Below are 12,852 nucleotides of genomic sequence, written 5' to 3'. Positions count from 1 at the left end.
CGAACGCCAGGAGAGACGAGGAGCGTCCAAAGGCCTTTAGAACCGTGTTCACTTCATAGATTTATATGTCCTAACATCTATATGAGACGGGGTCATCCCCCCCAAACCCCCCATAGGCGGGATCAGCCAGTGGAGCGTAAAATAATCACTGAAAGTATCTTTGATCCAAACGTTCCGACCGTGTGTGTCGGTTCTCTCTCCCACCGTCCTGTGGATTCGTCTCTGAGTGAGACCTCCTGTTTGTGACCGTTCTTGGTTCAGATCTATGTGTGACCAGTTCCCATGGCTTTGCATCTCATCTGTTGTGTGATCTCAGTGACACACACACACAGGCATCTGTCGGGCCGTGTGTGTGTGTGTGACCCCTGACCCTCGTGTCTTGAGCGAATAAAGACTTCTAATAATTGGTATGCGGTCATTTTGCATGATAAAGTCATGATTTGCATTTCACCCGGTCGAATCCACATCATGGTGGAAACAATGAAGGTCAGAGGTCACACACGTTCACACACGTTCACACACACACACACACACACACATGCGGGGTAGACGTGTTAGTGTGTGTGTGATGGGGTTGTGTGTCTGCAGCTGGAAGATGTGACTGAATGAACCCGTTCTGTCTGCGTCTGATGCTAATCCTGCAGCTGCTACCAGAACCGGTTTCAGTCTGAAGGATGAGCCCTGATGATTCCTCTGTTCCCAGCATGCATCTGTCCTGTCGGCAGACGGTACTGCTACTGATACCGCTACCGCTAATGATACCGCCACTGATACCGCTAATGATACCGCTACTGATACCGCCAATGATACCGCTACTGATACCACTACTGATGCTGGTACTGCTGCTGATACTGTCCCGTGGATTCCTCTCAGAGTGAGACCTCCTGCATGTGAAGATTAATGATTCAGATCTATGTGTGACCAGTTCCCATGGCTTCTGTGTGTGTATACTGTAATACTGCAGTGTGTACACTATAATATTGCAGTGTGTATACTATAATACTGCAGTGTGTATACTGTAATACTGCAGTGTGTATACTATAATATTGCAGTGTGTATACTATAATACTGCAGTGTGTATACTGTAATACTGCAGTGTGTATACTATAATATTGCAGTGTGTATACTATAATACTGCAGTGTGTATACTATAATACTGCAGTGTGTATACTATAATACTGCAGTGTGTATACTGTAATACTGCAGTGTGTATACTGTAATACTGCAGTGTGTATACTGTAATACTGCAGTGTGTATACTGTAATACTGCAGTGTGTATACTGTAATACTGCAGTGTGTATACTATAATATTGCAGTGTGTATACTATAATACTGCAGTGTGTATACTATAATACTGCAGTGTGTATACTATAATACTGCAGTGTGTATACTATAATACTGCAGTGTGTATACTATAATACTGCAGTGTTTGTGTGGTCTTAGTCTGAACTAGATCTGGTGTGAGCTGGATCTGGTTTGACCTGGATCTGGTGTGACCTGGATCTGGTGTGACCTGGATCTGGTGTGACCTGGATCTGGTGTGACCTGGATCTGGTGTGACCTGGATCTGGTGTGACCTGGATCTGGTCTCTGTGTTTAGATCTGGCTCTGAATCCAGATCAGTATCATTGTTTCAAACTGGACCGGTGGAGCTGCTGAGCTCTGGTTGCAGCAGTAGCAGCTGTAGAGGCTGATGGGGAAACTCCAGCCGCACCAGACTGTCAGGACCGTTCTGTGTGCGCCGGGTGGAATCGGTGTACTGTCCCTTTAATTAGCGACGAGAGCAGAATCAGTTTTAGCGGCGGCGTCCTCGACTCGTTCGTCTCCTCCTGAACTTTCTGTAACCCGTCGCTCAACTTTTTAATTGAAAAAGAAGTTGGACTAAATGTCAACTCCCTCACACACACACACACACACACACACACACACACACACACACACACACACACACACACACACACACACACACTGACAGCTGCCTGGCCCATTAGCTCACATATCTCCATGGTGACCAAAGTCGACCTCCAGAATACTGATGAGGTTCAGACGAGGTACTGCAGTAGTACTCCAGCGCTCCTGCAGGTACTTGTTGCTGCCCATTCCAATCTCCCATCATGCATCTGGTCATAATCGACTCAAACATGACAGAAAACTGGTGAATTAGCTCCTCCCATTCCCGTTGGCGGTCGTACTGCTGTTACCATAGCGATATCCTTCCAGGCCTGGTACCATCCAGTACCATCAAGCATCTGGGTTCTGGACGCCTAACGTGATCCAGGAGGTCGCGTGTCATTGGTCAATCGCCACCAGAGTGACCCACCTCCAGCAATCAATCAATCAATCAATCAAGATCAGGCCTCGTTTCCCCGGCGACGGCGTCGAGGTGTCTTTTAAGAAGTTAAAAATAGTTATCCCAAACTGTGTGAATTATGACCAAAACAGTTCAAAAATAACATCCCAGCCTGAGAATTTAAATGTCAACAACCTTCAGAGTGTTTTTCAATCCAAACTTTATTTAAACACTGACAGGAACAACAGCGGATTATGATGAGTTCACCAGCAGCAGTTGTTACACCGACAGGATGGTTCACTGCAGCTGTGCTGTTAGCTGTGTGTGTGTGTGTGTGTGTGTGTGTGTGTGTGTGTGTGTGTGTGTGTGTTTGGATGGGGTCGAGGGGGGGGGTGAGTGAATACTTCCACATTTCCGGTTGCCTAGCGACAGTTAAAGCACAGATTGGCTGTAACATCTGTCGCCGTGATTCGCTGCCAGATCCCGTCTCTTTCTCTCCAACTTCTCTCCTCCAACTTTTTTCTTTTTTTGTTTCATTTTTCTTCTTCTTCTTCTTCTTCTTCTTCTTCAATATTTCCTCTTTTCTTCCACTTCTCCTGAATGTAGTTTTTTTTTTCTTCACGAAAAACAATCTGAGTTGCTTTGTGTTGTGATTTTATGTCAAACCGGGTTTGATTTAAAAAAATATTTGCTGTTTTATCTTCAAACAATCACAGAATCCAATAACGAATTTATTAGAATTTAAAGGGATAAATCTATTTTTTTATTCATGTTATTCAGTTTGAGCTCATTATTCTGATGAATAAAAAAGGTTTCCTTTATCGTTCTGGACGACGTCTGCTGTGATTGGTTGAACCCGACCTGATGACATCACCATCAGATCTTGGATCCAGATCACATTGGGGCTTCACATGGTTTTTACGGCGACATCATGCCGCTTTGCTTCTTCTGTGGTGACCTTATTCCTGTTCTCAGAGGTCAAAGGTCACATTTGGCTCCATAACTTCCTGACTGATGGGCGGGGGCGGGGCCAGCTCTCGCTTGCTGACCGTTTCCTGTTTGTGCCACAGGGCTGAGCCACGGGGAGGTGGACACCACCGAGTGCTTGTACTACAACGTGAACTACGAGATCGAGAGGACCAATCAGAGCGGCGTGGAGCGCTGCGAGGGCGAGACGGACAAGCGCTCGCACTGCTACGCCTCCTGGAGGAACAACTCGGGCGCCATCGAGCTGGTGAAGAAGGGCTGCTGGCTGGACGACTTCAACTGCTACGACCGGTAAGAAACCGCCGCCGTCGGCTCGTTTAAATAAAGTTTGAACGGCGGGCGGGAACTTCCTGTCAGTCATGAGGAGCTGATGCGACATGGTAACGAGCTTCCTGTGGGCTCCAGCCCATCGGCAGCGACAGGTACACATTTCCCATCATCCTCGCTGCCGTCAGTTTGATGGGCGGCTGCTGTGATTGGGTGCCGTGTTAGCGCTCGGGGCGACGTTGTTAGCCGGTGATGCAACAGCGTGATGTTGTCATGGCAGCGGCGTCACAGGTCGATGATGTCATCGCTTGGTTTCTCAACATGATTTGATGGGGTTGTTCAGGCGTCTTAACAGGAGAGGTTTCCTGTACGAATACGCATCGCTATGGCGACGGGCGTCACTCGGATCAGCTGTCCTCAGGGGGCGTGGTGGGGGCAGGGTGGGGGTGGAGCTTCAATCAAAACCCACCTGATCAATCCTTTAGCTGGTTGCATCTGTTCCTTCTTCAATGGGAATCTTCTTCCTCTTCCTCTTCCTCTTCCTCTCACTACATCTACATTTGGATGTTGGGAACCGCCTCCGTTTGGCGCATCGTTGTGTCGACGGTGTCGCTTCGCGGGACGCCAACCCTTCGCTTCTGCTCAATAATCAGACGGAGGATCAGTTGGCGGCAGAGGAAGGCGGGATGGAGGAAACGAGGAAACGAGGAGGTGAAGGAGGAAGAGGAGGTGAGGCGCTGCTTTCATGATGAGACGTGAGGGCTGGCGCTCGCAGCGTCTCCCCTGACGTGACTGATGTGTTGCGGATTCCACATTTTCCCAGAGGTGTCAGAGAAAACCTGGTATTTGGGTCGAGTACAGCGGCTGCCAGACTCCCGCCGTGACGGCGGCGTCCCCAGACGCCCGTGATTGACAGGTGTGCGCTCAGATTCCCTGGGCTATTTAGACGACATGAAGGAGAGACAGAGTGGAGCGTCGTCGGCGTACAGGATCTCTGAGAGATAAAACTTCATTTGTCATGCCGGTACTGCAGTATTACTGCTGAACAAACAGTCGTAGGACAAGTGGGCGGAGTCAGAGAAGACGGCGAAACGCCAACTGTAGTAACAGAGGTGGTACTAGTATATACTAACATGTATACTAACATGTATACTAACAATATGTATATACTAACAAATTGGATGAGAGACGAAACGTCTTCAACAACGTTCTTTACGTCCAGTGGATCGACTCAACAGCTTTGGAGTATTAGGAGTAATGATAGCATCAGGTGTATTTTTATTAGCATCAGACTTATTAATAGTAGTATTAGTATTATTAATAGTAATAATAGTATTATTAGTAGCATTAATAGTAACATTAGCAGGATTAGTAGTATGAGCAATATTAATAGTATTTACCCATTTTGATAATAGTGTTAATAGTTGTAGTATTGAGAGTACCATAAATGTTTTAATAGCATTGATTTTAGTATTAATAGTATTGATGGGAGTATTAATATTAATAACAGTGATAATAGCATAGAAAGTAATAGTAGTATTGATGGTAGTATTGATAGTAATAATAATACTGATGGTAGTATTAATAATAGTAATAGTATTGATGGTAGTATTGATAGTAACAGCAGTATTGTTGGTAGTATTAATAGCATTAATAGTAATAATACTACTGGTAGCAGCTGGTAGTTCCTTTGAACCTTCCGGTCAAACGTCTTCCTCGCAGACGGATGAAGAGTTGGGTTCATGTGAGGATGAATGCAGCGCTGGTATCCCAGAAGGCTTTGCTGTGGAGTAAGCGGGATCAGTATGCAGTCCCTTTGTTCTGTTTCTGGAAGGAGTGACAGGAGTAGAGGATGATGGGAGGAGGAGGAGCAGGAGAACGGGAGGAAGACCAAAGACGAGCAGTCACATTATCTTCAGATGCTGTTTGACTGAATAAAGGAGATTTAGAGGAGGTGGGGGGGTCTACAGGGGGTGGGGGGCGTAGGGGAGATTTTACTAACACTGCTAATTCTTATTACTACATTCTAGTACAGATGAGGGCAAACTGCAGCTTCAAAATAGCCTAAAATCAATATTTACAAAGTATTTTATTCTTTGTATTATCAGTACCAGCTATTAAAAAGATTTAATTTAGTGCGTTTTACAATGGATGGAAATCGAGCAGAATTAAGTTGACGTTATCGTTGGTGTGGCCCTCTGTGGCCCTCTGTGGCCCTCTGTGGCCCTCTGTGGCCCTCTGTGGCCTCTGTGGCCCTCTGTAGCCCTCTGTGACCCTCTGTGGCCCTCTGACACAATTCCCTTGTTACAATTTATTACCCACCCCTGATCTAGTACACACTAGTATATATTAGTACACACTAGTACATATTAGTACATACTTTTACATATTTGTACATACTAGTTCATATTGGTACACTCTAGTACACACTAGTACATACGAGTACATACTAATTCATATTAGTACATTCTAGTATATATTAGTATATACTAGTACGCATTTGTACATTCTAGTATACATTAGTAGTTATTCTTACTAGTACGTACTAATCAATATTAGTATATACTACTAGTATATACTAGTACATATTAGTATATACTAGTACATATTAGTACATGTTATTATATACAAGTGCATATTAGCATATATTAGTACATATTAGTATATACTAGTACATGCTAGTATACTAGTACATACTAGCATGTGTGTACTAGTATGTACTAGTACATACATGCTTGTATGTACTATGCTAGTATGTACTATAACAGACGTGTACTAGCACATACATGTACTAGTACATACTAGTACATGTAATATATAGTGGTTTATATTACACGTACACACGTTTTATTCTGTCGATACTCGGTAGTATGACCTCATTCTTGTCGTCACTTTAACGGTCATGTGACGCCGTCGGACACGCGCTGTGGACATGATGTTGACGTTGTGAGGGGCGTGTCTCTGTGTCATGTGACGCCGTCGGACACGCGCTGTGGACATGATGTTGACGTTGTGAGGGGCGTGTCTCTGTGTCATGTGACGCCGTCGGACACGCGCTGTGGACAGGATGTTGACGTTGTGAGGGGCGTGTCTCTGTGTCATGTGACGCCGTCGGACACGCGCTGTGGACAGGATGTTGACGTTGTGAGGGGCGTGTCTCTGTGTCATGTGACGCCGTCGGACACGCGCTGTGGACATGATGTTGACGTTGTGAGGGGCGTGTCTCTGTGTCATGTGATTCCGTCAGTCACGCGCTGTGGACAGGATGTTGACGTTGTGAGGGGCGTGTCTCCGTCTCAGACAGGAGTGCGTCGCCACGGAGGAGAGTCCTCAGGTCTTCTTCTGCTGCTGTGAAGGAAACTTCTGCAACGAGAGGTTCACGCACCTTCCTGACGTCAGCGGGCCACGTGAGTAGAACGCATCGACGGGCGTCCCGCGTGACCCGGGTCTGGATCTAACGCCCGTCTGTTGTGTGACAGTGATCAAAGCCCCGCCCTCCAGCATCAGCGTGCTGAACGTCATGATCTACTGCCTGCTGCCTGTCACCATGCTGTTCGTCATCCTGCTCACCGCCGTGTGGATGTACCGACACCGGAAGCCCCCTTACGGACATGTGGACGTCACTGAGGTAGAAGAACATCAATACTCGCTCCTGATTGGTTCGTTTGTTTGTTTACTGACACTTTCTTGTGTAGGAGGAGGAAAAAAACCACAACCTCTTGTTACAAGTATAAACTTGAAGTAGCTTCTTGAAAGGATTAATTAACAAGAAATATATACGTTCATGGCCACAGAGTGGGAACATGAGCTCAGAGCTCCCCCTGGTGGTCGGATGGTGGTCCAGCAGTTCAGAGTCACGATCTTCCCTCGCGATAGTGGGGTTCTCTTTCCTCTTTCCTGCAAAGGGCAGGAAAGTGAGATGATGACCTTGACCTTGAGAAAACTAGGTCAAGGTCTAATTTCAACTTTTGCACACTCAGGAACCAGGTAAGATAGAAAGACGGGGGACAAGGCCAGTGTGAGTAAGACCATAGATCAAAGCTAGTGCTTTGATCAATGACAGTAGGTCAGAGCAGTAGCTTTGATGTTTGACCTATGCAGGTACGTCAGGGTGAAATTTTGAATTCAGGGGTGTCGCGAGATGTTGCGGTCTGTGACTGCATTGGTTGTAGTTTTTTATATTGCACGTGTTCTGCTTCCTGATTGGCCGTAGATCATCCACCAATCTCCGGGCCGTGTTACCTGTACGGTACAGCGTGTGTTCCGTACACCAGATTTCCATCAATCTTTCTGATGTTTTCTCTCAGAAGGTTCGTTGCTCCCACACGCCCTCTAGTGGTGACGTCCTGCCATTACCAATCAATAGAGACTGTCGATCACCAATCAAAAGTCTTTCTTTTGATTGGTTTAATTTGTGACACCAGTCCTGAAACCAAACTCGGGTCTCCTCTGTGTCCCCACTAGGATCCTGGCCCCCCGCCGGCCTCCCCCCTGCTGGGCCTCAAGCCCCTGCAGCTGCTGGAGGTGAAGGCTAGGGGGCGCTTCGGCTCCGTGTGGAAGGCTCAGATTATGAACGAATACGTCGCCGTCAAGATCTTCCCCATCCAGGTTCAGACTCCGTCTTGATGATCTCCCTGCGGTGGCGTCTGGACGTCCGCCGCCTGCCTCACCTCCTCTTCCTCCTCTTCCTCCTCCTCTTCCTCAGAACAAACAGTCCTGGCAGAACGAGAGGGAGGTGTTCCTGACGCCCGGCATGAGGCACGAAAACATCCTGCGCTACATCACCGCGGAGAAAAGAGGAAGTCACCTGGAGGCGGAGCTGTGGCTCATCACCGAGTTCCACGAGAGGGTGAGGAAGAGGAGGAGCCGGGGGGGGGGGGAGGAAGCCACTTCCTGTGCTTTCAAACCTGAGTCCCTGGTTGGTTTCTGTCCCCGCAGGGCTCCCTGTCAGACTTCCTGAAGGGAAACATCATCAGCTGGTTGGAGGTGTGTCACATCGCCGAGTCGATGGCGTGCGGCCTCGCCTACCTCCACGAGGACATCCCCCGACAGAAGGGGGAGGGGCCTAAACCGGCCATCGCTCACAGGTCTGACGTCACGTTCATACTTCAGATTTTAATATATTTGCTAGAAAGGCCTCTGATGTTGGTATCAGTGCATCCACAAGGGGGCAGTGAAGAGTCGCAGCTCTATACTGCCCCCTCTGGTCTTCAGGTGGTACTGCACCCCTTTGTCAGGTTCAGACAAAACTTTTTTTTGTTTTTTAAACAGGTGAAAGGATGGTGAACGCTTTTAAGGCGGGGCCAAAAATTCTAATTAGGTCAACAAAAAGGAGAAAAAAGCTGCAAAAATAATTCAGTTCATAAATAAATAGAGAGATGTTGGATGGAAAGAACGTTCTCCCTAAAGGGAGGCATGATGGGACGTGTTTCCAAGCAGGGCGGAGCCAAAGGAGACTAAAGATGTGATTTTTACCTTTTTTTTTTATTTACCTTTCAGGGATTTTAAGAGTAAGAACATCATGCTGCGTTCAGACCTCACTGCCGTTATCGGAGATTTCGGACTCGCCGTTTGTTTCGAGCCGGGGAAATCCCCAGGAGAGACTCATGGACAGGTGAGCTGGTCTGGACGACAGGGGGGCGGGGCGGGGAGTCAGGTGGTGTGCTCATACTGTGTGTGTGTGTGTGTGTGTGCAGGTGGGGACCAGGCGTTACATGGCTCCAGAGGTCTTAGAAGGGGCCATCAACTTCCAGCGAGACGCCTTCCTTCGAATCGACATGTACGCCGTGGGCCTGGTGCTGTGGGAGCTGGTGTCCCGCTGCAAGGCTGTTGATGGTAACACACACACACACACACACACACACACACACACACACACACACACACACACACACACACACACACACACACACACACACACACTAAATGTAACTAAATGTAACTAAATGTTACATATTAAATGATGTGGAGGGCCACGTTTGGCCCCCGGGCCATGAGTTTGACACATGTTCTGTGCGCTGCAGGCCCGGTGGGGGAGTACATGCTGCCGTTCGAGGAGGAGGTGGGTCAGCATCCGTCCCTGGAGGACCTGCAGGAAGTGGTCGTCCACAAGAAGATGCGTCCGGCCTTCAAGGACCTGTGGCTCAAACACAGCGTGAGTCCCGGCGCGTCGCGCTCGCACCGAGTCACAGCGATGGCTCTGAACGCCGTCTGATGTGTTCTCCTTTGGCTCCGCCCCCCCAGGGTCTGGCTCAGATCTGCGAGACGGTGGAGGAATGCTGGGACCACGACGCCGAGGCGCGACTGTCGGCCGGCTGCGTGGAGGAGAGGATCGCCCAGGCCCGCCGCCTCATCGGCACCATCGCCCCGCCTACCTCCGACCACCACGCCCTGATGATGGTCTCATCCGCGCTCACACCTGTTCCCATGGTAACCAACGTGGACCTACCACCCAAAGAGTCCAGTATATGAAAAAAACAGAGGAAGTCAGAACACTTTTTTTAAAGGCAGATTCACACGTTTATCTTTTTCTCAGTGGAATATTTTACAACCTGAACCAGAAATACGACATGAAGCAGCTGCTATTTGATCTCTGGACTCTTCTTTTACTCTTTTTTCTCTTCTTCGTCCTCTGGGACAAATATTACCAGCACATGTCCTCGTTTTTTCTCAAAAGTTTTTCTCAGTCTAACAGAAACGCATTCAGGTCCGACTCAGTGAATGCTCTCCTATCTGCAGGTTACCTCAGCGACCACCTCCATCACTCCACTTCCTCCTTTTACGTTTCACCTTTCTTCACATCTGGACTTTTTCTACCGACGGCGTCACCTAGCAACCATCAACCTACTGTTTGTTTGTTTGTTTTTGTTTGTTGTTTCTTTTTACTGCGATGCTGCAAAAACACGACGACTGTTACTCAGCAAATACCGACGGACTACCTTTAGTTTGTTTGTTTTTTCTACCTTTCCTCTGACTCGTTTCTTTTCGGTTCCTCTCCTCTAACTTGCTCACAAAGCGACATACCTTCGGATCCAACGGGTTGTATCCAAAAAAAATAGAGGAAACAGGAAGTGAGGTCAGAAAGGTCAGAAGTGACTGGACGGAGTTAAACGTTAGGGTTTCCTTTCTCTCTCTCTTTGGCTCCTTTTTTAAAATTTTTTTTTTTTTACTATTATAATTTAAAGACAAAGAAATCTGAGAGGATTTTGCTGTTCAGGAACCAGGAAGTAAAACGTCTTGCATGCAGAGATTTGATTGGCTGACTGCGCTCAACCACAGCATTTTGGTTGGTTCAGAAATAAAACTTCTCAGGTAACCAGATCTACAGGGGTCAGGGGGGGAGGGGACTCGAGGTGACGTGGCGACAACTGGGGTGGGGCCAACGACTAGTGGGTGGAGCTTATATGAGGGTGCTCAAAGCCTATTGGCTGTCCTAAATGTGTCAATTTGCAAGTTGCCCAAGATGGGAAAACACATTCAAAAGGTGCAAGACCTCGAATGCATCGCTGATGCGTTCAGGTCGGTGTGTGTGAGAGCGTGTGTGTGTGTGTGTGAGTGTGTGTGTGTGTGTGAGTGTGTGTGTGTGTGTGATCAAATGTGAACGGTCACATGACATAACGCATGAATTCTGTTTTTTATTTGGGATTTTTTTTTATTTTTTACTGATTGTTTCATATTTTCATTCTCGTTGTGTCTTACCAGGAAGTAAGCGACGCACCGGTTTGACCTTTTGACCTCTGTCAGCATTGCTACCCTCCAGTTGACCTGGAGCTGTTTAAATCAGTCGATTCGCACACGACCTTTTTTTAAAAAAAATAATAAGCTAACGTCTGATAAGCTACTGAATCATCTGGATTCATCCACCGCAAAAAATAGTCCCACAAAAAACAGTAAATAATAAACAAGATGTTTATTCAGTAAACAGGTGAAACTGTCAAGTATTTATTAATCTTACCTAAATGTTGACATCATCAGTCTGGAACCAGTTAGCTTGCAGCTAAGCTAAGCTAACCAGGAAATGATTGTCGTGACAAAAAAAAAAAAAATTCAATGCAAAGGTCAAAGGTCACCAGTCATATTCTCTTTTTTACTCTCGTTTGTTTCTCTTTCAACCGGGACCAAACCGTGGCGTCCGTCTGTCGCCACGGAAACTGGCGGCGACGAGTCCAGTTGGCTTCATCGTTTACGGTAAAACGCGGCGTCGCTAACGATGAGGACTAGAAACAAGAATACGTTTTTAAATTGTCTTGTTTGTGTGTTTTTGTTTTGTGTGTTCTGTTCCTTCTGTGTTGCCATACATGTAAACAGTGAATGTCTACGATGCTGCTGCTGACGATGATGATGATGATGATGATGATGGTGATGATGATGATGATAGTGACTCAAGCTCAAAGATGAATATATTTCTGTACATTTTCATCCACCTTCGGCGCGTTGAACACATGCAACTCTAAGAAGTCAGTGAAAGGAGACGAGGCGTTCGGGGAACGTGGGAAAGAAAGACGCCGACTAATAATAACAAGTGAAAAAACACATCAAAACAATACTCATGAACCTCAGATCACCTCAGTACACCAGAATTACCTCAGAAGACTTTTCTACATGTTAAAGTTCTGTTTCTATATTTTATTAGTTGCTTTGACGACTTGTAGTCACATAATATTTAATGTGAGCTTTTTATTCTGTGGATTTTATGATTAGAGGTTAATTTTTTTTATTTTTTTTTTACTTAAAGTCTCCAAACTGATTGAAAAAGAAATTCTACCAGGTTAGAGTCAAACCTCCATGTTGTAAATATTAATAAAGTTTTTTTTTTTTTAATTTTAGTCTGAACTGAACTGCCGATCATTAAAGCACCTGGACTGAGCTGGATGACTCCGCCCACCTCCCCTCCTCTTTCCTCTCCTCCCCACCTCTCATCTCACTCCATCTTCCTTCAGCCCCTTTTACACAGTTGTTTTGGTTACTAAACGCTGAAGAGGTGATCGTCCGTTCAAGCCTTGAAAAAAAAGCCCCCCCCCAAAAAAAACCATCAACCAATAGACACGCAGACTTTACCTGTGTATAATTAATTATATATAGGTTACGTAAACAATGATAGAGAATGAAAAGAAACGCAAAAATCACAAGAACACACGAGATCCGGTCTCACTGATGTATCCATCCGCCAACACGTGGTAAAGAATGAGATCCGGTCTCACTGATGTCGTATCCATCCGCCAACACGTGGTGGTTTCCTGAAGTATCTCAGATTTTTGCTCGTATCTCGAGGTTCTTCTGTAGTTTTAAATCGTTGTATTTGCGTTGAA

The 12,852-nt window shown here is 46.5% G+C and overlaps 1 protein-coding gene across 14 annotated transcripts in view; it reads left to right on the top strand.

Annotated features, from left to right (window-relative positions):
* LOC137614025 (activin receptor type-2B-like) overlaps nucleotides 1-12,774 on the top strand; it is a 29,933-nt gene extending 17,159 nt beyond the window's left edge. For 12 of the 14 annotated variants that reach the window (XM_068343452.1, XM_068343455.1, XM_068343450.1 and 9 more), the window contains 11 exons: nucleotides 3,361-3,568; nucleotides 6,845-6,951; nucleotides 7,024-7,172; nucleotides 8,009-8,152; nucleotides 8,250-8,393; nucleotides 8,483-8,631; nucleotides 9,044-9,158; nucleotides 9,241-9,379; nucleotides 9,568-9,698; nucleotides 9,788-9,973; nucleotides 10,283-12,774. In XM_068343452.1, the coding sequence (XP_068199553.1) occupies nucleotides 3,361-3,568; nucleotides 6,845-6,951; nucleotides 7,024-7,172; nucleotides 8,009-8,152; nucleotides 8,250-8,393; nucleotides 8,483-8,631; nucleotides 9,044-9,158; nucleotides 9,241-9,379; nucleotides 9,568-9,698; nucleotides 9,788-9,973; nucleotides 10,283-10,546 (1,736 nt within the window). In that variant the 3' untranslated portion in view covers nucleotides 10,547-12,774. Of the gene's footprint in view, nucleotides 1-3,360; nucleotides 3,569-6,844; nucleotides 6,952-7,023; nucleotides 7,173-7,757; nucleotides 7,855-8,008; nucleotides 8,153-8,249; nucleotides 8,394-8,482; nucleotides 8,632-9,043; nucleotides 9,159-9,240; nucleotides 9,380-9,567; nucleotides 9,699-9,787 lie in introns of those variants that run through there. The other 2 variants (XM_068343459.1, XM_068343460.1) reach the window with 2 other exon arrangements.
* Nucleotides 12,775-12,852: the final 78 nt, after the last annotated feature.

This window comes from Antennarius striatus, chromosome 20 (genome assembly GCF_040054535.1).
Source record: "Antennarius striatus isolate MH-2024 chromosome 20, ASM4005453v1, whole genome shotgun sequence".
NCBI lineage: Eukaryota > Metazoa > Chordata > Actinopteri > Lophiiformes > Antennariidae > Antennarius > Antennarius striatus.
Note: the sequence above shows the minus strand (reverse complement) of the source record. Positions and strands in the feature narration are given on the sequence as shown.